This window comes from Micrasema longulum, unplaced genomic scaffold, assembly GCF_059751315.1.
Source record: "Micrasema longulum isolate JH-2025_06_02 unplaced genomic scaffold, ASM5975131v1 h1tg000880l, whole genome shotgun sequence".
NCBI lineage: Eukaryota > Metazoa > Arthropoda > Insecta > Trichoptera > Brachycentridae > Micrasema > Micrasema longulum.
This window is the reverse complement of record NW_028278072.1, coordinates 25,866-53,119: the sequence shown is the minus strand read 5'-3', so window position 1 is coordinate 53,119 and position 27,254 is coordinate 25,866. Positions and strand designations below refer to the sequence as shown.

Below are 27,254 nucleotides of genomic sequence, written 5' to 3'. Positions count from 1 at the left end.
AATATAATAAAATATTATTGAAATGCTTATTATCTTTCAGTTTGGAAATATTTAATTTATATGCAATTCGTACCTGAACTTCGTCCTTAAGATAGCCAAAAGCGAAACTCACTAGCAGTTACTGAGATGAGGTTGTCTGCGCAGGGACTTAAGCAGCCTGCCAGCAATCGGAAGCAAGGGTGGACTTTGTTTTGGATGGGAATGTGACATATTTTGTATGAGTCGAAAGCTTGTCTAATGTTAAAGCAATGTGGATGTGTGGAATAAAGCTAGTATAAGTAGACGCATAAGCAGGTGCAAAAGCGACAACGATATTTGTTGGAATAAAATTATTTGGAGTTAAAAATCTTTAACCGGATTTTTATACTAGTATCCTTATAAAATTCCATTTAAAAACATTATACCCTTGTCCTTTAATTTACTTATTAACTTGAATACTAATATTTATTATACATGATAATTATTATATTAAAAAAAAACGTTAAATAAAAGCAATACAACATTTATTTAGCTATTGATTTGGATTAAAAACGAATCTGACTTCAGAAATTTTAATGTAATTTTTTGCTTTAAGGGGTACGAATTTATGAAAATACAATTCTTTTGAATCGAAAAAATTAAGGGTAATTTGTAAAATTAAATGTTATCAATAATATAAAATAAGGTGATCTGTATTGCCAGTGATGTGATTTTATGGTGTAAAAGCTGTGAAGTTTTCCAGTATGTGTTGTACAACTTACGTCTCGGGGAATTCTTGAGAACTCCTCTGTAATCATCATGTCTAGGAATGACCTTTAGTTCAGTAGTAGCAACTGCTTGACCTGCAGAGCTTCTTGCAATAACCTCTATCTTCCCCGTGTCGTATTGGCGTGTTTTTGGAATATCCATGTGGTACATGCCATCGTAAGTCAACTTGTAACGAGAACCCTAAAAGATGGAAAATATGTTAAAGCAAGAATTTTGACATTTATTATTGTTACAATTATTTCATTATTACATACAATGACCAAATAAATAATTATATGAATACGGTATTCACTTAAGAAAAAAAAAACTCACATTGACTACAGTGTTCCCGTTGACTAGCCACATAACCCTAGGCTTGGGATGGCCCGTTACTCTGCAACAGAAGCGAGCCCATTCGCCTTCCTCTACAGTTGCTGGCTCAGGTTTGCTTACGAATACTGGTGCGGTTCGAGGTTTCGAATCATCAGTTACATCTTCAGGTACTCTGAAACAGTAAATCTATATAAGGAAAGCCGGGAAGGTTAAAATACAATAATCGAGTATATATATAAATATATATACTTTGCTAGTGAAGATACGGGTATGTATACTGTATAGATTTGTGTAAATAAAAGAATCAAAAATAAATAAATAAATATATCTTAATAAAATGAGAAAGAAAGACATGTCAATCAAATAGAAACATACCCTTTCGTAAATGTGTAAATAAAGACTATAGAATTCAAATGATACTCATTCTCGTAGACTAAATTAGGTATATACTTACACTTGCCAAAGAGCTTCCATTTGACGGATCTTTTCAATACTCTTCATATGCTTTGGTAGTTGTGAATCGTAAATGATTCCCGGCTTGCCAGCAGTTTTGATAATAGCCCGGGTTTCGTCCATACCCCACAGATTTGTAGCTCTGCATAGGTATTCACCACTATCTTCAGGATAGACCCAGCCAAAGTTCATCGCCACATAACCAAAATCGTAAATTGGTGTAAAACGGTTTTCTAGAATTCATGAAATATATAACAATGAAACAAAAATACAAGTTATTGCAATCGAGTAATTTTAAATATCTGAAATTCTAGTTTTGATCACGATGAGTAGTACTAATTATATTTTTACAGTATGTATTTTTTTGTAAGTACCACGAAACATGTTATTAACATTATCAAAAAATAAGACTTACTGTATGGGAGTGGTTTTCCGTTCAAGAACCACTCTACTTTCATATTAGGGTCTCCTACAGGTGCCAATTGACACTCAAATTTAGTGGCCTGCATTTCAACTAAATCTTCTTGATTTTGAATTTGAGTTACAAATCGTGGAGGTTGTTTTCTATCTGGATCGTATAAATCGTCTTCTGTCAAAAATATCTCGGAAGTGTATTTTTTGATTGTCGCTTCCATTTGCATCAATGTCTCTGATTTCTTCATACCCCTAGGTACTTGGTTTTGAAGAATAATAGATGGAAGTTCTGCAAAAGAGCGAATATTTTTTAAAATAATTTTATGCACAAAAATAAAAAATATTTAAAAAATCTTACTTACCCTTGCAAGAAACAGTAGCTCTAGTAAAGTCTTCGCCATATTTATTGAAAGCTCTGCAGGTATATTCACCGGAATCTTCAGCATATACGTACAAAATATCAAGAGATACAAAGCCCATATCGTACACTGTACGATATCTATGTCCTGAGGGTAGTGGTTTTCCATTGCGATACCATTCGATACGTAAATTAGGATCTTCCTTAGGTTCTACTCTACACTCGAAACGAATAGCTTCAGATTCTTCAACAGTATGAGACTGAATTTGTGTGATGAATTTGGGTGGTCCCATAACAGGTTCTTCTTTGGGTATTTCTGACATTGGCCCTCTTTCTAATTCCTTGATCTTTTCTCCACTCATTCCTTGTGGTAGCTGAGAGTCTAATACAATATCTCTTTTAGAAGTGCTAGTAACCGTTGCCTTGGTTTCAGCAAATCCCCATCTGTTTGTTGCACGACAAACATATTCACCAGAATCTCTAGCATATGTATAGTCAATATCTAAAGCGATAAAACCAAAATCATTGAGCATATGGACACGTGATCCTGTTGCAAATGGTCTTCCATTATGGAACCAATCTATTCTCATTGTTGGATCACCAACTGGTTCTACGCGGCAATCAAAGTGGACTGGTCCACCTTCTGGGACATCAATATTATCTTTAATTTCAACAGTAAATCTTGGAGGATCTGGTTTTTCTTCTTCAGTTGCAATCTCCTCACGTTTATGTAAAGTTTCTTCCAGTTTTTGGATGCTTTCAGTTCCAGTTTTAAAATTAGACGGTAGTTGTGGTTCAAGTATAATACCTTGCCGTCCACGTACTTGCAATTTACATGAAACAGTAGCTTCTCCGTGCTTATTAGTAGCCTTGCAAGTATAAAGACCAGAATCACGTTGATACACTCCTGCGACTTCTAAAATTACAAAACCAAAATCATTGATGGTTTTTATTCTAGACCCGGTCAATAATGCTTTTCCATTATGGAACCATTCAACTCTCATGCTAGGATCATTAACTGGCGTCAGTCTACATTCAAAGTGGGCAAGAGAATTCTCTCCCAAAACCAAATCAGCCGGGGTCGTTATGAATTCCGGAGGGTTTCCTATATCTTCTTCTGGCGATTGTGGTCCAGGAGCTCCTGATAATCCTTCAAGCGCAGCAATTTTGTCAATAGTTCCTTCCATACCTTTTGGCAGTTGAGACTCCAGAATAATGTTTCGTTTTCCTTGTACCTTCATAGAAGCAACTGTTACTGCTTGTCCATAATTATTGATTGCTCTACAAGAGTATTCTCCGGAATCTTCGGGATAAACTGGAGAGATTTCTAAGATGACAAAACCAAAATCACAGAATGTCCTAAATCTTGATCCAGTTCTCAAGGATTTGCCGTTCCAGAACCATTCCACCTGGAAAAATTAAATTATCAATTTTTAACATATAAACGGTTTACAAAGTGTAAATCCTAATTAGCCGAATGCTATTTTTATAAAATATTTTTTGCACAGAAATGTAAAGATTTTAAACTGAATTTTTAAATAACTTTTGTCTAAATTTTTTTTACTGTCGTTTAGATGCACACTGAGGTTTTCTAAGTTATTGTGCTTTGTGTCGTTCGCATCTTTGGCAACGTTTCGGATTGCATTTAACCGTCCATCGTTAGGTTGATGTAAACCCCACCCCGTTGATGGAAACTGCATGCATTTCGAAACCTTTAAATACCTCATCTGTTTCTTACTTTTGATTACATATTATTTTGATAAAACAGTAAAATAATTGATTCAATTTATTAGTTTTTTTTATTTGCGTTTTTACGGTTTAACCCAATATTTAAATTGCGGGGGCCATTTTTAACGAGTTTTAAATAACTCACTATTAGAAAATGCAAATCAAGTTGCGTTTGAGTTGGGTTCAAACCTCGCACCTCTGATACGTGAATCCACATCACCCACGGGACCAAAACCGGGTTCAAATAATTACAAATAATTTTTAATATAGTACCTTTAGCTTAGGATCGTCAGTTGGTGTAAGACGAGCTTCAAAGTGGGCGTTTTCTCCTTCCCGCATGTTTTCCAGATTTGAGAATGGAACAGTAAAAACGGGTGCTTTTCCCTTTTCTTCGACGGTCTTTTCATCCTTATTTTTGATCATAGCATCTTCCAAGGTTTGCAATTTTTCAAGTCCTCCCTCCATTCCCTGAGCATTGGCAAAAAAAAATAATCAGTACCTGTGATTATTTATAAGGTTGTGCATTAAAGATTAATAATGAAATATAAAAAAATGCAAATAAAACTAAAAGCTTTAATAAATCTTTATGTAATTAAATTTGGCACAAAATACCCCAGACAAATTAAAATACAATATATATGTAAATATTATAAATAATTGAAATTTTTCTTACCTTAGGTAACTGTGAATCTAAAATAAGATTTTCTTTGGATAAACATTTCAAAACCGCCTTGGTAGAATCACGTCCAAGTTTGTTGGTAGCAATGCATTCGTATGTACCAGAATTTTCTTCATAGCAATACAATATATCTAATATTACTATTCCAAAGTCATGGAAAGTTCTATACCGATGACCATGTGGTAATTTTTTACCATTGTAGAACCATTCTACAACCAAATCTGGGTCGTCAACTGGTATTAATCTAGCTTCGAAGTGAGCGCTCTGGCCTTCTACAAGTTTTGTGATATCGGCTATTTGCGTCAAGAACTTAGGTGGTTGAGAGCTAGGAGCTGCTGGAGATTGCGCTTGTTGGCCTTGTAAACTTTCCAGTTCTCGTATTTTGGCCAGTGAGTCCGGCTGTAAACTATCCAAATATACTCCTCCTTTTCCGAAGCACTTAATAGAACCTGTGGTTGTATCAGAACCATACTTATTTGTAGCCTTACAAACGTATACTCCAGAGTCATGAGATTGCACGTAAGCAATATCCATTAACACAAATCCAAAATCAGAAACCATCTTAATCCTTGTTGAATGTCTAAGAGGCTGACCATTATGGAACCATTCTACAATCATATCTGGGTCGTCAACAGGTATTAATGTACACTCAAAGTGGGAAGACTGACCATCTTTTAATCCTTCCAAGTTTTGGATTTGAGTGGTGAATTTAGGCTTTTGTCCCTTAGTTTTATCCACGCATTCCAAATTCACACTTATTTCAGCAGTTCCCCATCTGTTTGTGGCCCGGCAGGAATACTTTCCGGAATCTTCTATCTTTGTACCCAATATTTCTAAGACTACCATTCCAAACGCGTAAACTGTTCTAACTCGGTGACTGGCTTCGATAGTTTTTCCGTTGTAGAACCATTCAATAACCATCGATTGATCGCCGGTTGGAATAAGAGAAGCTTCAAAGTGTGCAATTTGACCTTCGTTAACATCAGTTAAATCCTGGAATACTGACGTAAATTCAGGAGCTCGACCAGCATCAATATCTACATCTCTATCTTCCGGTTTCTTTAAAGAGTCCTCAAGATTTTGTATTTTTTCAAGACCTTGAGCTCCTTTAGGATGTTGTGTACGTTCAATCAAATTTTCTTTGGTTATACAGCTAATTGAGGAAGACGTAAATGCTTCTCCTCGTTTGTTGAATGCTTTGCAGGTGTAAATTCCACTATCTCGCTCGTAAATGTCAGTTACGTCTAATGTAACGAAGCCAAAATCACTTGTCATCTTAAATCTGGAGCCATGTTCCAGAACTTTACCATTCAGATACCACTCGATCTTAAGATTTGGATCATTCTTTGGTTCTACTTGTCCCTCTAAATGTAAGGCATTAGCTTCAACAAGTTCAATTTCTGATGTAAATGGAATTACCCAAACTGGTTTATCAAATTCAGCGTCTGGAAGAGATGATTTACGAGCATTCTTATTTGCAATTGCATCTTCGGTATCGTGAACAGCATCCAAACCAGCTTTTCCTTGTGGGTGTTGTGTTTGTAAAAATATGTTTTCACCTGCTGTACAGCGAAGTGTTCCTGAAGTTGAAGCAGTTCCTTTGGTGTTCGTTGCCTTACAAGTGTAAATTCCTGAATCTTCTTCATAAGTGTGAGAAACATCTAATGACACATAACCGAAATCGTGTGTTGTTTTGTATCTGGAGCCCGAAGGCAGAGGTTTTCCATTGACAAACCATTCGATCTTCAAAGTAGGATCTCTAGATGGTTCTACGTTGCACTCAAAATGAATATTGTCCGCTTCTTTACACACGATGTTATTAAGATGAGTTATGAACACCGGAGATTCATAAGCAGGTTCTTGACTCTCGGGCTTAGATGTTTTGGGTTGTTCTAATGAACCAATACGGTCCAATGATTCAGGATGAAGCGTATCTCCCAAAAGCCAGTGACGGTCTTCAATTTTAATTGATGCAGTAGAAACAGCTTCACCTAGAAGATTTGTAGCTTTACAGGTGTAAATCCCGGAATCATCTTCTCTTAATCCATTGATAGATAAGGTTACTAAACCAAAATCAAAAGTGCTCTTCAATCTAGATCCAGTTGTCAGTGAAATTCCATTTTTGAACCATTCTATTCTTAGATTTGGATCAGTTCTTGGTTCAACTTGCGCTTCGAGAAAAACGTGCTGTCCTTCTATTAGTTTGTCATAACTCTTCAAATGAGTAGTAAATATCGGTGCTTGAGATGGAGCAGTGTCAACAAACATATCTGGAACACGATTACGCGCTGCTTCCTTCAATTGAATTTGTTGCCAAGATTCTGGACGTTGAGAATCATCAACAATGGTTGATTTGGATTTAACCTTCAATGATATTGAAGAAACGGTACTACCTGCATTATTTATTGCCTTACACATATATAAACCGGAGTCATCAGTAATAACCGAGTTTATATCCAATGTAACGAATCCAAAATCGTGAGTAGTTCGGAATCGTGAACCTGAAAGTAAAAATAGATTATAAAATATCAGCAAAATAGTGTAATTCTCTATGTTTTCTTAGTTAAAAAGAACAAAATTCATGAATAAATCAGAGAAAAAACTATGAACATTAAAATCGTAATACAATGTTGTTGTTCGCTCAGAACAAATAGATGTATCTGACCAACAAACATTCGAAAATACGCATACTGTTAAGATAGGTGTTAAGAAAACATTTATTTTTTATGTTGAACAATTCTAGTTATCAAAGAAAAACTCGAAAATCGTAATTGAATCGTGACATGACGAATAAAGACATGTGCAGTTTGAAACTACAATATATATAAGGTCATTTTCCCGTGGTGGTGGGGCGGAAATGGTTGAATTCTACAATAGTTAATCTTTACACACATATCTATTATGTGTGTATCTACGCACGCCGATTATTCCAACGAATGATATTAAAATGTAAATGAAATATTAATAATTATAAAACAAAACAATGAAAAAAACGGACAAAAGTAGGAACAGCTTTTTTATATAAAATAATTAAATTATCAAATATATTTAACTTCACGACCTCTTTTAAAAATATATCCGTTACGATTCACATTATTTTTTTTATTTTTCACTCTCTTTCGTCCTCTTCTCTCTTAATATTTTCAATGTTGTTTATAAAAAAATACTAACAAAAATTGTGAAATTTCATACCACCATAGTGGAAAATCTTTTTAATATTAAAAATATAGCAAAAAAATAATTGAATAGTGTAAGCCGTAAGTTTAAAAAAAAAGAATTTTCTAATATTTTTTTATACGATTACTTTTACTTAATTTTTAGATATTTAAGGAATTAAGAAGTAAATTCTGACTATTCTACAGTGAGTTTATAAGTACGATCAACAATTTTCAAAAGATTTCATTCGAACATACCCATTTTTAGTTCAACGCCGTTTATAAACCACTCAAATCTTAAACTAGGGTCCCCAACTGGTACAACACGGGCTTCATAATGAGCGTGTTGGCCCTCCCATAACTCGGATGGACCAGTTAAAACCTGTGTGAAGATTGGTTTTTCGAATTTTTGTTCTGGCTCTTCGGCACGTTCAGGATGAGCCTCTTCCAGTCTCAATATTTTCTTCATTCCTTCTGGATGCTGAGTTTCTAATTGAATTGATGCTTTGGCTGAAATAAAAAAAATCTCAATACATATATTTTCGCTATATTATGTTACTAGCATTATAATATATAAAATTCTACTTGAAGCTTTTCTACTTGCAATGAAATGGGTGTAAACATACATTTTATTTTCATTGCTGCTGTAGTAACAGCCTCTCCTAAAGCATTTGATGCTCGGCAAATGTAAACTCCCTCATCTTCTTCACGAACGTGGGCAATTGTCATAGAAACAAATCCAAAATCATGTGTCTTTGTGATTCTGGAGCTGTCTTCCAACAATTTTTCATTTCTGTACCATTCTACTTTGAGAGTTGGATCACCAACTGGAATAAGTCTACAGTCAAAGTGAGCTGTTTGAGACTCAAGAATATTGTCAATATTTTGTAGAGGTTGAGTGAAAACTGGACGTTGTCTGGTAACGGGATCGGTGACTTCGGGCCTCTTAAATGGTTCATTTGATTCTAATTCACGAATTTTCTCTAACCCTTCTGGACGTTGTGACTCCGAAATGATACTTCCCTTTGCTGTAACCGTCATTGAAATTGCTGAAGTGCATTGTCCAAAAGCATTTATAGCCTTCACAGAGTACTCTCCGGCATCTTCAGGTACTACGTGTTGAATATCGAGTGACACATATCCAAAATCAAATGTTATGTGGAATCTGGATGCCGATTGCAATGCTTTACCATTATGGTAAAACTCAATCCTTAAATTAGGATCATGTACGGGTTCAACCTGGCATTCAAAATGTGCTGCTTGTCCTTCAAATACATGTGTTGTTCCACGAAGTTCAGTTATTATTTTCGGCGGTCCAACAGGAGGGTCTTCTACTTCTAATCTTGAAGGTCTGCCTTGAGCTTCAAGTAATCTAATCTTTTCTAGGCCAACTGGATGTTGCGTATCAAAAACAATACTTCTATGACCTAAAAAATATACATGTTTTTAGTATGATCTGTGTTAAATATCTTTTTATCCTAGTAAGTAAATGACATAAAATATTTTTTCGGAGAATGTAAAATTGTTTATTTTCTAAGAGTAATTTCGAGAAAATTAATAAACGATGAAATGAATTTTTTTTTTTAAATAAACGGTGTAAGAAATTTTGAATCAAGAAATATAATATCTATTTTTTCAATATTTTGAGTTTGTCTAAATGTTTGTCGACAAAAGACTGGATTAACAAATAACAGGAGAGACGGAAAACATTTCAAAGAAGGATAAATGTACGTCTCGGCATTTACAGGGCTTATGACCTGTTGTTGGCTGGTTTAAGTGGCCACTTTATACACTGTGTAACATTCACCATTTTGCCTGTAGTGTGTAAAGTCCCAGGTCATAAGCCCTGTAAATGCCTAGACTTCCATATTCCCTTCTTTGAAATGTTTTTCATCTTTGCTTTCATTTGTTAAAATGTATTTTTATTTACAATTTAAAATAATTACGTTTTTTAATAAAACATATTTACACATATTTTTTTGAAGTTCCAATATAACTGCCTTTTTATCAAAATTCGCTTGTTCGCAATTATTAAAAATAGCAGTCTCAACATCTTCATAAAAGTATCATACTCAAATTTGTTTTCAATGATCCCTATAGTAAAAGTATATAAATAATTAGTTAACTTACTTGCAACTTTAAGGGTACAAGTATTAACAGCTTCTCCAAGTTTATTTGTTGCTTTGCACATGTATGTTCCTGAATCTTCTGAATAAGCATACAGAATATCCATAGCAACATAACCAAAATCGTGAGTTGTCCTATAACGATGTCCAGCACGGATGAGGTTTCCATTCAAGAACCATTCGATCTTAAGATCAGGATCATTGATAGGTTCAACTCTACATTCAAAGTGCGCCCTGTCACTTTCTTTAAGATTCTCTAAACTTGTGAGCGCAGTAATGAATACAGGTCTCTGGCCTGGTTTTTCTTCATCTACTTTTTGTGGCCTTTCATAGTTTTCTAGTTCACGGATTTTCTTCAAACGCTGTTCATCGAGTGTATCAAGATACAATCCAGCTTTAGCTAAAAAAATAATAATAATTATATTTCAAATTCTATAATTTAGTTTATAAATTGGTAATTTTTATTAATAATAAAAATTTGAAAAAAATGTATAAAATAGATATTAACCATCTACTTTGACTGAGCTGGTGGTAACTGCTTCACCAACAGCGTTGATGGCTTTACACATATAGGTTCCAGTATCTTCGCCATAAGCGTAGAGAATGTCAAGAGCTACAAATCCGAAATCGTACGTAGTCTTGAATCTGTGACCTTGTTGGATGGGTCTTCCATTGCAGTACCACTCTATACGCATTGTTGGATCATTTACAGGAGTCAAGGTTGCTTCCAAGTGAACCGGTTTACCCTCGTTAACTTGAACATTTTTAAGTGGTCTTCCAAATTCTGGTTTTTCAGCAACGAAACTGTCATCTTTCTCTGCACGTCTGAAGCGGCTACCATCTTCTAAGTATTGAATCTTTTCCAATGCACTTTCATGTTGAGTGTCCCTGATAATTGATGCCTTGGCTAAAAGAAGAAAAGTTACGTTTTTAATTTAAGCTAAATTAGTTAAATTTACTGATAACTAAAAATAAAAATGTCAATTTATTGATTTCTAAAATGATCTAAAAAGTGAATTAACTTCTTTACAAAAAAATAAGGTAGTGACATTTGTATTTTATATTTTGATACTTACACTGAACATTAAGTTTTATTGAAGATTGTGCTTTTCCTAGTTTATTGATAGCACGGCAAGTATATTCACCAGAGTCTTCAGCATAAACTGATAATACATCCAATGAAGCGAAACCAAAATCGTATGTGGTTCTATATCTGTGACCACTTTGCAACGGTTTACCATTGAGCAGCCATTCAACTTTAAGGTCAGGATCTGGGTATGGCTCTATGCGGCATTCGTAGTGAGCGCTATGTCCTTCTATAAGGTTGGCCGGTCCATTTAGTTGTGTTACGAATCGAGGAGCTTGTTTCACTACCATGTCCTCTTCCTGACGGCGCTGGTATTTGGAACTGTCTTCCAGTTGGTTAATCTTTTCTAAAGCACTCTCATGCTGAGATTCTAATTGAAGCGACGCTTTGGCTGAAAAAATCATATTTAAATATAAATTTATACAATTGAATACATTTTAATATATGTATACCCACGAACAGGCCATGCCTTTGTGGGATTTTTGTTTACTATTTTTACGTTAGTATATATTTCATAAATATGTATTTTATTGCTTTGTAATTGTCCTTTATTTTTTGAATACTCTGTTTAACCTCTAACGTATATTGTAAAAAAAAGTAATAATAATAGTAATCATATTTTTAAGTAAAATGATTTACATTGCACGAATAATGTTGATGATGTAACAGCTTGTCCTAGTTCATTAATAGCTCTGCAGGTATATGTTCCCGAATCTTCTGGATTGACATATTTCATGTTCAGAGCAACGTATCCAAAATCGTGCATTGTAGTGAGGCGGTTAGCTAAAAATACATTTAATGTTTTTATTTCTTTACACAAACATGTCTTTTTATTGATGATTTGTATAAAATAATTTATGAAATAATTATCACATGTAATTTCAAAGCAGTTCTAAAGAACTAAATTTAGAAGTCGAAACAGAAAAACACAAATCAGTAATAGGCCAATGTAAACAAATTAATGTATTGAAACTGATATAGAGAATATTTTTGAAAATGATAGAAACTTATCTAGTAATTTCTAAGGTTATGACCTGTCATAAGCTAATTTATCCCATATTCTTTTATCAAAAATACTGCCCATCTCTGTTGTAATATATGTTAATATTGCGACTCCCAAGGAGTGGAATACAGTTTTTGTCTACAAACATTTCTGCAAATTTTCTTAAAATTTTAAACACAGTAATTTTAAAAGTATTTATTTTATAAAATCTCTTTCGTTTGTTTGTTCGTAAGTAATATTTGAATTTTCACAATGTACCATTATTTATTTTCCTACTTCTTTACGAAAATATTTTAGATTCATATAAATTTTTGGTTTTAATTTTAAAAATGATTTTATTTATAGTGAAATTCGGTTTACTTAATAAACATTAACAATTATTGTGATCACCAAACAAAATCTAATAAGCTACTATAAGCTTCTAGTGGTTGAATAATATTTAATATATCTCAAAACAGGGATAGCAAATATTGTTGTAGGTACTTACATGCTTCGATTGGAACTCCATTCCTAAGCCATTCTACTTTCAATTTTGGATCCCCAACAGGAATAAGGCGAGCTTCAAAATGTGCTGCTTGGTTTTCAGCTACACGGAGATCTTTGACTGGTAATGTGAAAACTGGTGCTTGAGTTACCACGTCTTCTTGTGCCGTTTGTCTTTGATATCTAGAGGTATCTTCAAGTTGACTCAGGCGATTGAGAGCACTCTCATGCTGAGAGTCCAGATAAATTGATTTTCTAGATTGGACCACCGATATTCCAGATGTAACAGCTTCTCCTAAAGCATTAATAGCTCTACATGTGTAGGTACCAGAATCTTCAGGAAGGCAAGACATTATATCTAGAGCAACAAATCCGAAATTGTTTGTTTCAGTAAATCGAGACCCACTCTTAAGAGATGTATTGTTATGATACCATTCCACCTTCATGGTTGGATCAGAAACTGGAATAAGTCGACATTCAAAATGTGCTCTTTGACCTTCTTTGATTTCGACGTTTTTCAAAGAGGTTGTAAAGATTGGTACTTGCTTCGTAATTTCATCAATAGCGTCAGTTCTTTGGTAACGTGAACGATCTTCAAGCATTTGTATTTGTTCAAGACCTGCTTCATTTTGGGTATTTCTCATTATTTCAGCAGTTCCACGACAGCTCAATGTGCAAGTAACTTCATCCATTCCAACCAAATTGACAGCACGGCAAGTGTAAACACCAGTATCTTCCGCGATTAAATCAACAATATCTAAAGCAACATACCCAAAATCATGAATTGGCCTAAATCGATGCCCAATAGTTACTGGACGACCATTTTTAAACCATTCTACTTTTAAGTTCGAGTCTGTTACTGGCTCTAATTTACATTCAAAATGGACGTGCTGACTTTCCATCATATTTTCCAAAGACTTAGGTTTAGTCACAAATCGTGGTTTTTCAGTCATTATTTCATCAATAAATTCATTCTTCTTGTATCGTGAAGCATCTTCTAAATATTGAATCTTTTCTAATCCCGACGGGTGCTGCGATTCTAATAACAAATCCTTCTTGGCATGAACTCTTAACGCGCATGAAGTAACAGCTTCACCAAGCTGATTTCTAGCTTGACACGTGTAAACACCAGAATCTTCAGGGTAAACACTGAGTAAATCAAGAGCAACATAATCGAAATCATATGCTGGTCTAAATCTGTGACCTGTTTTAATGGCTCGCCCATTACAAAACCACTCGACTCTCATTGTTGGATCACCAATTGGTTGCAATCGACACTCCATATGAACGTTAGTTCCTTCAATAATTTCGATATTGTGAAGGGACCTGGAGAATTGGGGAGCTTGCATAACAGTGATATCATCGGCAGTTTGACGAGTCTTGCGCGATGCGTCTTCTAACATTTGGATCTGTTCAATAGCTTGTTCGTTTTGTGTATCTGTTAAGATGTCAGATTTTTCGATGACTCTTACGATTGCAGACGTATGTGCTGATCCAAGATGATTAACAGCTCGCGCAGTATACTCTCCAGAATCAACTGATGTGGCGTGTATAATGTCTAAAGCAACAAATCCAAAGTCATAATATGTTCTAAATCTGGATCCCACCGTAACAGCTCTACCGTTTTGATACCATTCGACTCTCATTGTAGGATCACCCATGGGCTCTAAACGGCATTCTAAATGAATATTCTTTCCCTCACTAACTGGATTAGGATCTGAGAGTGGCTGCACAAATATTGGTTTCGATTTTGAAATTTCTTCTATGTGGTACTGCGGCTCAACAAATTTAGAACTTTCCAATACTTTTGTTTTCTCATATAGTCCCTTGTGGATACTTGAAGTATCAATGCTTGAGCGTGCTGAAAAATACAGATAAAGGCGATTATATAATATTACATGAACTGTTTAAGTAAAGTAATTATACCACAAAAAAAGAAATACAAAAAGAGTATAGTAACCATAAAATACTGTAAAATATATAAGTTTATAAGTTCCCCTAAGTAAAAATATTTGCATTTACCAAATGGCTAAACTATCACATTCACACAGCCTTTATTACAGACATATTTGCTTACGGTCTGATAATGTTTCATTGAATAAGAAATGTTAGTTTTTTTATCCTTCTTTTAACATTAGTAAAAATGTAAAATGCTCTATTAGAGAATTAGAAAAATGTGAGTAGAATGGTTTTAAAATAATATATTTTCTACGAATCTATTTTATGTTATTAATTTTTTTTAAATATTCAACTATTGTAGTACTTTGTTGTTTATAAAATTGAAATAAATCAAATTATGATATATGTTAGGTGTTAACATAAGCAGTGTCCGTTTTTTTTCAAATTTATAAATGAGTACCAAAAGTAAAACAAAATATCAAAGGTTATACGTCTTTTGAAATATTTTTTTCTCTTATTATTATAATTACATTGTTTTTGCTTTTACATTACATATATTATTTTATTTGGTTGTAGGCCTTTAAAATGGAATATCAATTAGACCAAAGTGGGCATTTTCGACAATTCCTTCTGTTCTCGTTCAATCGAGGTAATAAATCTGCCAAATGTGGTATAAATAATTCACTAATTTGTTGTAGAATAATGAAAAATAATACATTATCGACTAATTTGTTGTAAACTCATTAAGGAGAATACATTATTGACTAATTTGTTGTATTTTTTGTTGTTGTGTTTGCTTGTTCTTTTCATTTGAAAAAAAAACAGACATAACTAATACCAAAATTCAATACATGGGGTTTGTTTCAAATTATTTTTTAATAATTTCAGATAATGACTTACTTTGTACAACCATGGATGCGCTGAGTTGAGCTTCACCCGAGGCATTACGAGCCACAACTGTATAAGTTCCAGCATCTTCACCGCGAACGCTTGCAATGTCTAGAGCTACATATCCAAAATCATGGTAAGTTTGAATTCTGTTCGCAGACTTAATTAAATTTCCATTGAAATACCATTCAACTGTCATGGTCAAATCACTCTGTGGCTCTACACGTGCTTCGAAATGAGCTCTTTGACCTTCTACTATTTTATTAGTTCCTTTCAAAATTCCCAAAAATCTTGGTTTTTGGACAACTTTCACATCTTCAGATATTGTCCTTGTCATACGATTGGCATCTTCGAGATGCTGAATTTTTTCAAGTCCTCCAGGATGCTGAGTTTCAAGAATTATGTCTTTTTTCGTAATAACACTTAAATTGGCTTCAGTTACAGCTTGACCAATTTTATTGTAGGCTCGGCATGAATATCTGCCAATATCGTGTATAGTCACATACTTTATTGTTAAAGCAACATAGCCGAAATTGAAAAATGTTGTTGTTCGTGAACTAGCTTCAACTGGTCGTCCATCTTTTAACCATTCAACTCTGAGTGTTGAATCTCCGATTGGTTCTAGACGTGCTTCAAAATGAGCGAAACCGCCCTCACGAATATTAAGTTGATCTTTAATGGGTGTTTTAAATTCTGGATGCGCAACGCTCTCCGGAACTTCTTGGACATATTTTTGATGATGTTGTTGTTGGTATGCCTCAAGTCGCTCTACTTCTTCAATATAGCGTTGTTGCTCTGGAATACCCAAATCACCGGTAACAGTGCTTCTGGAAATGACTCTGAGAGAAGCGGTACTTATTGCTTCGCCTAATCTATTAATGGCTCTCACTGTATACGAACCAGCATCTTCAGCCCGTAGGTGCATGATGTTAAGGGAGACGTAGCCGAAGTTGAAGATTGTCGTGATTCGCGAGCTAGCCGTAATAGCTTTTCCATCTTTATACCATTCCACTCTCATTGTCGGATCACTAACTGGAGTAAGTTGAGCTTCAAAGTGAGCATTTCTTCCTTCTTGAAGTTCTCCTAACTCCTGAAGTGGCCTTATGAACTGAGGCCGGTGAGTAGCTTGCTCATCGACTGATTCCATATGTTGATATTTAGAATAGTCTTCCAATTGTTGGATATACTGAAGGCTATCGGGATGTTGACTTGTTTTTTCTATAGAAGCCCTAGGTGTTACTTGTAAAAATGCTTGAGTTTCAGCTACACCAGTTGAGCTTATGACACGACAAGTATATTCACCCGAGTCATTTATTATTAAGCTTAGGAGGTCTAAAGCTATGTATCCAAATTTAAATGTTGAAGTTGTTCGAGAGCCTGAAATGAATACAAAGTAATGTATGCATTAACGAAAATATTAAAATAGACACGTAGAATAAATGCATAAAAAATATATACTTACTAGCTTCAAGGGACTGTCCATTTCTAAACCATTGTACTTGCATAGTAGGATCTCCAACTGGCTCGATTCTAGTTTCAAAGTGAATTTTCCCACCCTCAATTTGGCTGGCATTTTGTAGGGGGATGATAAATTGAGGTGGTGGGTAAACTCTATCCTCGTCACCGGGAGGAGCATAAGGCTTTGCCCTCTCGACATGACGGAGGTAAATGATTTCAGGACCCGGCGCAGGTCTAATGATAAAAAGGATTGTATAATTATTGCATTAATGGTTCATAATTTTGAACAAATTACATATTTATAATGCGTATTTAAAAATATTACATAAGTTAGCAAATATATTATGAATGTGGAAATTATAACTTTATATACATACTCTGGTTGAATAATCTTAGTGGGTCTGGGCAAGTGCAAGCGCTTTTGTTCGGGCGCTGGCCCTTTAGGAGTCTCTACGAAGAGCCTCGCCCTTGTTGCTGTGGAGCCTGCTACATTTTGCGCCGTGCACTGATACCAAGCTGCGTCCGACGCCTTGGCTCGCTGAATATCCAGCGTTGAGGCTCCACCTTCTGTTGAAATTCGTAACTCGGGGTTAGGTGTGATTGGTACTCCGTCCTTCTGCCAAGTGATTCGTGGTGTGGGGGTTCCGACCGCCCTCGCGTTTAAAATTACTGGTTCTCCTTCTTTTATATTAAGAGTCGTAAATCTTTCAACAAACTTTGGTGCAACTACTTGTTCCTTTTCAATAACATTTAAGTTGCATTGAAAAGAGGTTTCTCCGCTTTTGTTGCGGGCCACACACGTGACAACACCGCAATCTTGTCTTTCGATATTTGTTATCATAAGTGCGTGATTGCCGGATTCATTTACCAAAATTTTGTGATTGAAATCATCCTGGATGTGTTGACCATTGATATACCATGTTACTTCGGGATAAGGTCTACCTGTCACGCGACAGTCGAACCTTGTTAATTTTCCTTCGGTGACATCACGGTCTTGACAAACTCTGACAAATTGTGGCGCAAGTGCTTTTTCAGTAGTTTCAGATCGTTCTTCGATTTCCACATGAGTCGATTCCTGTACTCTTTGATCTTGGTTGAATGATTCTTGTGGAGTTTCAATAGCCAAATACGCAGAAGTCACTACACAACCATTAGGGTTTTCAGCTAATAGAGTGTAGTGTCCAGTATCTGAATGATGAGTTTTGTTTATTTTTAGCATTGTTTGGTTATTTGTTGTAGATATTTGGTGTTTGCTGCTGTTGATGATCCTCTGACCATTTTTAAACCACGTAACTCGTGATCGTGGGTTAGCTGATATTTGAACTTGGAAAACGGCATCTGCGCCTTCTTGAAGTTTGGAATTTCTAGGTTTTTGTGAAATCTTTGGTGGTGCTGGTGGTCCAGCTAACCTATCTACTTCAGTGATTATTTGCATATCTGTTTCCCCAAACTGTCTTCTCGTGATTGATTCTCTGAAGGAAACTTCCCTCAACAGTCTGTATTCAAATGTATCAACTTTGAAATCTTCAGAACTACTAAACGTGCTGCCATTAGAGTAGGCAGTTTTCTGCACCTTCTCGTAGGAAGAACGCACTTGAGAACCAATAGTTTTATGTTCGGAGGTTTCAACGGTCTCCTGAAAATCGCGCTGCATCGAGGCTGGCCCGGCCGGCATGATCATCCCTTCAGGCTGGATATAGACCGAGCAGATAGCCTCCCCGTACTTGTTCCTCGCCGTGCACGTGTACTCGCCCTCATCGCCGGGGCCGATTTGTTTAATCACTAGTGACACGTTACCAGTTTGTTCATTGTAGCTCATACTATATTTATTACACTCAACGAGAGGAGCTTTCTTTCGAGTCCATGACACTACTGGTTTTGGATTTCCGCGTAATTTACCTTCAAATTTTGCATTACCACCTTGCGCAAACCGAGCATTTTTGAAAATCTGTTCGAAAATCGGCGGAGACGGGTCACCAGGCCTTATATTTAGAGGCATTCTCTCCACCATATTGCCTTCAACTGAAAATTGAAATTAGAATCTGGTTAGTTTCATAGAGTATTTGTTTACTTTTGTTAAAAAAGGATCCCATTTAACTACTGGTTCTCCCCAACATGTATAAACTTATATAGTACTAAATTTTTAATACATTCATAAGTCCGATTGCGTATACACTAATAATTCATTTTGGCGCCATATAACAATATAACAAATAGTAAAAAATGTGTTAGTAACAATAATATTATGTAAAAAAAAAAAACAAGCGATTTCCCAATTTTATTATAGTATCTCATAAATTATTATTGTCGGATTAAAGGCGATTATCTATTATTTGTTTTAGAAATTGTAAAAGAAAAAATATTGTAAATAGTTTTGCTTCGGAAATGAATTGAAAAAAAATAAATAATATAACAATTGGAAAATACAAATTAGTGGTTAAAAACAGAGTTGTTTTATTTATTTTATTGAATTTAGAAGTTCTTAAAACTGATTTTCCAATCCAGTCTTATATGGTGCAAATCTAAACTATTAAAAAAATGCAAAAAACTTATATATATATTTTTAGGTTTCCAATATTCATGTTGTTGATTCGTTTCTACGTCTTTCATATATATTGCTTAAATCATATTTGAACGAAGTATTTTCTTACCATGAGTGAAAAATATTATTTTTCAAATTGTCGAGGCATATGTAAATATTTACATTTTCTGGTCATTTGGAACAAATGCGGCTCGACTATGGAATCATCTCCCATGCACTTTTAAAGATATTTCTACAGTATCTCTGTTTAAATCACGTCTAAAGAAACATCTCCTTTCTCTTCCTTAAATTCTCCTTCATTCCTTTTTCCTCTTTATTTCCCTTTCCCATTGAGAAATAGTATTGATTTGAGGTAATTCATATACAAATACAGTTATTTCAATTTTTGTATATCTGTAGCTTTGTTATTTATATTTTATCATGTGAACCATGTCAGAAATCGAACCCTAGACCTCTTGCATGGTAGGCCATTACACCTCGAGGCCGACCAAAGTGGCAGTGTACAGAGTGTTTTCAATTTATAAATTATATTCAAATAATCCTCACTTGGAGGATGCCCAAGCGCTGGCAGCCGACAGAGCCGCCTAGAGGCTCTTTGCGGACGCCATATGCTTTATCTAGGGAATGGACATGGAATGATAATGGTGATGGTACACAACATAAATGAAGTATAACCGAGCACAAGCTGGGCCGCCTATGTGTATTTTTTTTGTTTATTTTAGAGCTACATAATAAATATACTAGTATATATCAATAATAATGTGCGTTGTAATGTATCTCCCTCCACATACCCAATAACCGTTGTAAAGACCGTGGATGTTCTCATCAGTTTCCCTCATACTAAAAAAACATTTTTATGTCAGTAATCTAGTTACTCTCTTAAAATTTCAAATTCATAAACCACGATTTCAAATTAATTTAATTCTGCTGTTAATATATTACACCAGAGATGAATAATAATTAATATGTAGGAATATAGAAGTCTAGTCATTTCCAGGGCTTATGACCTGTCATTGGATGGTTCAAGTTACATTCTTCATTCAGAAGAATTGAAGAAACATTTATGTTTAAATATAGGCACAATGGTGAATGTTACACATTGTGAAAAGTGGCTACTTAATCAGCCAACTACAGGTCGTAAGTCCTGTAAATGCCTAGATTTCTATATCCCCTTCTACAGCATATTCTTGATCTCTTTTGTAATATCTTAATATTAATAACTTCCATAAGGGTTAAATCAAGTTTTAGTCTAAAAAAATTTGGATATTCTCAAAATATTGTAAATTAGGTCTTATTCTAAATCTTATAATTGTTCTACACACTGTCGCAGCAATGACGATGATCAGCCCTACAGGAAATTGGATTAAAAAAAGTATTCTTACGCGCGGTAACAATTAGGGCATTAATTTGTACTTCGAAGTTTCTTGAAAATGTATGAAAAAAATAACAAAAATGATTTCAATAAAAACGAAATACTTTGAACGACGTCACTAGTTCTTACAAATCAACCAATGAAAGGAGAGTTTTGATAGGTATGTCAACTGACCATCAGTAGAACTCACCGAAAAGAAAGGAAAGAGAACTTGTGACGTCACTCGCCCAGTAATAAAAAAAAAACAAACTTAAAAAAAATCATAGTTCTGATTATACGATTCAAAAAAATCTGGCTTAGTTCAATAGTCTATCAGCAAATTAAAAATTGAAAATTACTGAACTTCCTCATTTAAATTTCCGCCGACGCCGATGATATGTTTGGCGTCTAAGTTGGTCCCGCCGAGCGTCTCCGCGCATGCGTATTCTATTTTTGGATGTGATCGCGTTACCGGGGTCCATTTTAGGACGCTTCATCTCTCCTCACGCGCATTCCAAGACTCCATAATGCCCGTGTATTTTCATTACTTTCCACATCATTTTTAACGTCACATTCCTACCAACAATACGAAGATTTGAGCGGTTTGTTTTATTGTTGATAAAACGTACAATAATAATAGTTTTGTGTATGTTTTTATGTACCTACGGGTCAAGGCAATTAACAAAATGAAATCGCCTTCATTCCTATTACGAAAGGTGGTAAATAGGGCACTGTATGTACTTCAATTCATTTTTGTTAAATGGAAGGTAAGGTGATCAGTTTAGTTCACGAACAATGAAATATTTAACCAGTACCTTTTAACTAATATTTCTCGTCCAGCTTGCCAGGTATCGAACCCAGGAGAAAAACACGAATATTTAAAAAATAATACAATTTTACCGTGTCTGAGTGGAATGAACAACACAGTTTTGGGTGTGAATAAGAACCAAACCCTTGGGGAATATTTTCTACTCGATGGTTACTCGCAGGGCAAAAACATATCGCCGCGCCGTACCTTTAAGAGGTTTTTTTTAATGAGACGGTGTTGCATACGGTATGACAAAGAGGCGGGTACGTCTCGAAACCGGTAGACAAAGAAAAGTCGGTAAGTGGTCATATACAAAACATTGATTAACATTTAGTAAAAATAAATGCACTTTAAATAATCAAAATATTTATCAATATTTTTTTATGGATTATCTCAATGGAGATTTATGTTTATTTTTTCAAGCTAATTTAAAGGAAGAATATTTTTTTTCATGTGTTTCCTTGTACGTGAAATAATTCGTTAGAACCTCACCTATATAAATAAAGGTTTTAGCTCTTTTATTTCACAAAATCCAACAAATGGAAGATTTAAAGAGGTACGAATGTTTAAACAAAGATATAATTGTGAATGTTACACATTGTGTAAGGCAATAACAGAAACCAGCAAATAATAGATCATAAGCCCTGTAAATGCCTAGACTTCCGAAATTCCGGTCGAGAATTCTTTAACCCAACTTTTTATTTTATCTTAATGCACAATGAGTTTGTCTGGGGTTTTGTACCGTTCTTCGTTTGCACTCTTTTCCGACGTTTCCATTATCAGGTTGCTGGCAACAACACTTGACGTAATAACCCAGAAAAGCTTATTGTGCGCCTGAGCAGCCATAAATATCTAAATGTTTATCTATCGTATAATAAAGTTTTTGTATAGAACGAAATAATGTTTATAGAATACGTAGATACAACGATGATCTTGAATTCAATAGACATTTTCTTAGAAAAACATGCGACAGCATGGTGTGGGAAACTAAAATTATAATTCAAGTTAATTAGTCAATAAATCATACAAAGCCGCATTGCTATTCAAACGCTATTTACGCATTTTTTCAAATTAATTTATTCCTGTGAAAGTTAATTCTATACTCAGTTAAGTTTAATAATTAAGTCGCTATTAAATTCCAACCAATTATAGTTTTTAGTTACTCTACGTTGAATTTATATAATGTATGGCATTTCTCAGGCGTAATATGAATGAAACTTATTAAAAAAATAAAATAAGAATATGGATGTTCAAACATGGGCAAAATGGTGATGTTGCACAGTGTGTAAAGTGGCCACTTACACCAGCCAATGACAGGTCATAAACCCTGTAAATTCCTAGACTTCCATATTCCCTCATTTAAGGTATTCTCCATCCCTGTTGTAATTTGTTAACCCATTGATAAAGTTTTTAACTCTCTTTTAGTACATTCTTCTCCTTATATTGCTTTTTCAAATTTTAAATATTACTTGCTATACCTGTTATTCCTCCTTTTTTCTCTGCTGCATTGACATGTTTTTATACTTTTAAACTACTTTTAATTACTTATATTGTATATGTATATGAAATCAATATATTGCTGCTCTTACTATGTGTCATTAATTTTGAAGATGTTTTTTTTAATTGACATAAATTTATTTTCTTATTTAAAGATTCTTCTCATCGTTTCTTTGAATCCCTTAAAATATGTATGTGTATATTTATAATTTTCCTTTTTAAAAAAATCTTATTATTTTATTTTATTTTTACATCTAAGCATGTTTTTCATTCTTTATTTTAATTCTTATCTTTTAATTATTTTTACAAATTTTCTTATTTTTTTTACTTTAATTTTTAAACAACTTCTATTTATGTTTATTTTCCTGTCATTTAATTAATAACCTTACATAAAATTATTATATAATATGGAAACTTCACTGATCCATTACAGTTAAGTCTAACTGTGTAAAATATAAAACTATGTACTGTATGTTTCCTAAATAAAAGAAAATAAAATAAAAATAAATTCCTTCACATACCTGAAACCGTTTTAAAGATCGTGGGTCTTCCTTTCGGTTTTACTTATAAAAAAGCAATATTTTTTGTTAATAAACGAGTTACTCTTTCGAAAATTGCAATCGAATATTTTGCAATGGTAATTGAACTTTTAACTCTTCTCCTTTTACTACCCCTTTGAAAGTTTGCCAGTTTGTCAAAATTTATAGGTAGCCTTTGACGGATATTGTCATTCTTTCTCATAACTATATTGCCAACACGAATGGTAGCAAAAACGGTATCTCGTATCGTAATAGCTTTTTTGTTTATTTATTTGTTATATAATATACGGCCTAAGCCAATTACAACAGTCACATGAAGAAACATACGTACAAAAAACTTAACAAAAATAATAAAACTATGTAGCAAAGACAAACAAGGGCAATAAAATAATGGTGCACAATATATTCAATAGCCCATGTCTATTATTGTAATTAAAAATTAACAGATTGAAGAATTTAACAAATATGGATGTTCAAACGTAGGCAAAATAGTGAATGTAACGCTGTGTGTAAAGTGGCCACTTAAACCCGCCAATGTCAGGGCTGCCCTTAAATGTTTTTAGTACGAGTATTTTGTGTAATATCTTAAAACAAGATACATGTTTTTTTAAATTCTTTTTTACACTTTTGAAGAATTTCTGTCGACAATGTAACGTGCACATACATTACACACCCGTTTGTGACTTATATTATATTACATTAAATTATCAGCGCTTTTATTTCGCTTATGTTAGCGTAAGATTAATATTAAGGTCGAGGTTTCAGCGAAAGTAGCGTATAGTTAATTACGCAATAATTGTTAATACTCGCAATAAATTTGCGGTAACAAGTTAGTTTTACTGTTTTTCGTTGAATCGAGGGATTTTCATTATATTCGTGATTTAGTCTCTAGGGAATACTTTTAGGGAGGGTGTCAAACCGCAGGTGTGCTGTGTTGTAATTGTAATAATCAAGACGGTATTTCACAACCATAGACTCCATTCTTGGTATAAATCGAGCCGACATTGAAACAGACACGGCGGTATGCCTCTCATGTGAGACTTGGGCCATATATGGACAATCTAGTCGTCAGCTAACCCAAATAACGGTCGTTTTTAATACTTTAAAAGGAGAACTTAACATTAAATTTGCTTTCAAACTATACACTACATATTGCACACTGTCGATCGATTCGTTTTGATAAGTCGATGATTTATTTTTCAATGGTTATGGTAAGAATGATCTACTATCAGAATTTAAAGCATCAATTTTGTGGCCAAACATTTTACTAAATTTGGGTAAATAATAAAATTCTATATGATAACTGACCGACTCTTCCGCTTTCGGGAAGTACCCGTCTCTTCGTCAGGACACTTATTATACTAATATGTCAATCTCACTATTTACCTTCAACTTAGTAGTTATCATCATCATAATGTTTTTCCGCTCCCAATGGTGCATAGGGTACTGCATTGGAAAACCGATCTCAACGTATCTTAATCTTTTTTTTATACGAAGGTAAGATGATCAGTCTTACGATTCTAATACCTGTCCAGGGACTATAAAATATTCTAGTGTGAAAATAGCCTTTTAAATTATATTTCGTGTCAACCATGTCGGGAATCGAACCCGAGACTTCTTGCATGGTAGGCAAACGCACTGACCCCACTACACGAGATGGACAATATAATAATCACAATAGTAGTAGTTGCACAAAAATATAAAACCAAAGTGCTGATAGGACACATGATGTTTGTATAATTAGTGTCCTGACGAAGAGACGAGTACACCTTTTAACTGGTAGACACGGAAAAGTCGGTAAGTGGTTATTTAAAATTATTTAACGGAATAATTTACTATTTAAAATAATATGAAATGACTGGTATTATAGAAACGATTTTAAAGATACGTTAGTTTAAGCACGTAATGATGCATAAGGCATTGCGTTAGCACATTAATCCTAGCGAATCACAGACGATTGCCGCCGCCGGGCGTCATACTCAGGAACTGTGCCATGGTAAGCATAAACGAGACGGACTAATATGTATCTGGTCGATTTCCTATTTCAGGATTGTCGAGTCAAACACACTCGTTCAGGGTCCTGAGCTAATAATTATATCTGCAAAATTATTATTTACTATAAGAAAAATGTTTATTTCGCTAAATTGTGCACAAAATTATTAACAATATTTTGAGTTTGTTAATTTTTTTTAAACAAGGAATGGATTCAACTGCCCGGGGAGCTGTTAATATTAACATATTACAACAGAGATGAAAAACATTTTATAAGGTAATATAGAAGTCTAGGAATCTACAGGGCGTATAATCTGGCATTGGCTGGTTTGAGTGGCCACTTTACACACTGTGTAACATTCACCATTCTGCCCATATTTGATCATCTGCATTACTTCAATCCTATCTATAAAGTAACTCCCCTTGCTGACGAGTCGTTCTTTCCGTCCATTCGCTCTACATGTCCAGACCAGCGCAACACAAGACACCTTGCTTAGTTTTGCCGGTAATGCTTAGACTGAGACCAGCCTCACATAAATCACGAACCTATACATGGTGTTTTTAGGCCAGACCGCGAAACTTCAGAGAAATGTTCCGCATGTTCAACTTTAAAAAAAAACCTAATAAATTTTTGACTAACTCATTTTTTTTACAAATAATCTTTTTTTTCCATAATCTCAAAATGAAAATTTGTAATTTCACGGAGGATAACTCCTTATACAAAACCCTACTCCTCCCTTACCCAGCCGCTTTCCTTGTCGGCGTCTGATGCGTAACGCTTCCATGGTCAAATACTTTTTTTAACTCATTTTTTTTTGTATGGAAGGGGTGTTCCTCCGCGGTTTCGCGGTCTGGCTTTGTAAAACCGTGTATATGCAGAATACCTTAAATATGAAACATGTTACCAAATAATATTAAGAATAGTTACAACAATATTTGAGTTTGTCCAAATGTTTGTAGACAAACACACAGTGTCTGTTTGTTACAGTGTGTAGATTGGCCACTTAAATCCAGCTAATGACAGGTCATAAGCCCTGTAAATGCCTAGACTTTCATATTTCCTTCTTTAAGATATTCCTCATCCCTGTTGTAATTTGTTAAGAATAGTTACATTAGTTAAATACGAGAGTGAGACGTATTTTTAAATTACGATTAACGGTTTTTTGTTGTTGTTATTATGATAGATAATACAAGTATAATAACATCAATGTTCGATTGTGGTGAACTCATAAATTTGAATAATGTGCGAGTGCCTGGTCGAGTTACCCGATGTAATACTCTGTTCTACTGCGGTCCATCATCGACCAATTACAGCGCAAATTCACCAGTAGTACGGAAGCATGTACTCGCGAACCAATATGCTAACATCGATGTCTTTAATGCGAGTCTTGTAAATTTAAAAAAATCAATGTACATACATATTCCATATTATTTTTTTATAATAATTTTCTATGTATAAAGATGCCCTTAAAAATGCCAATTTGGCGTATATATAAATAAATAAATTAAATAAATTAAATAAATTAAATAAATTAAATAAATTAAATAAATTAAATAAATTAAATAAATTAAATAAATTAAATAAATTAAATAAATTAAATAAATTAAATAAATTAAATAAAAAATAAATTAAATAAATTAAATAAATTAAATAAATTAAATAAATTAAATAAATTAAATAAATTAAATAAATTAAATAAATTAAATAAATTAAATAAATTAAATAAATTAAATA

General features: G+C 34.1%; 1 protein-coding gene across 1 annotated transcript in view; it reads right to left on the bottom strand.

Moving 5' to 3' along the window:
• The window catches only part of LOC148278437 (titin-like), a 128,554-nt gene that overhangs the window by 77,570 nt on the left and 23,730 nt on the right, over positions 1-27,254 (bottom strand). The window contains 17 exon segments of the mRNA XM_088231398.1: positions 741-927; positions 1,060-1,231; positions 1,514-1,745; positions 1,928-2,215; positions 2,289-3,693; positions 4,286-4,480; positions 4,686-7,192; positions 8,105-8,356; positions 8,473-9,273; positions 9,977-10,372; positions 10,481-10,879; positions 11,049-11,450; positions 11,699-11,842; positions 12,550-14,406; positions 15,345-16,709; positions 16,795-17,024; positions 17,168-18,812. Coding sequence (XP_088087524.1) covers positions 741-927; positions 1,060-1,231; positions 1,514-1,745; positions 1,928-2,215; positions 2,289-3,693; positions 4,286-4,480; positions 4,686-7,192; positions 8,105-8,356; positions 8,473-9,273; positions 9,977-10,372; positions 10,481-10,879; positions 11,049-11,450; positions 11,699-11,842; positions 12,550-14,406; positions 15,345-16,709; positions 16,795-17,024; positions 17,168-18,812 — 12,477 coding nt within the window.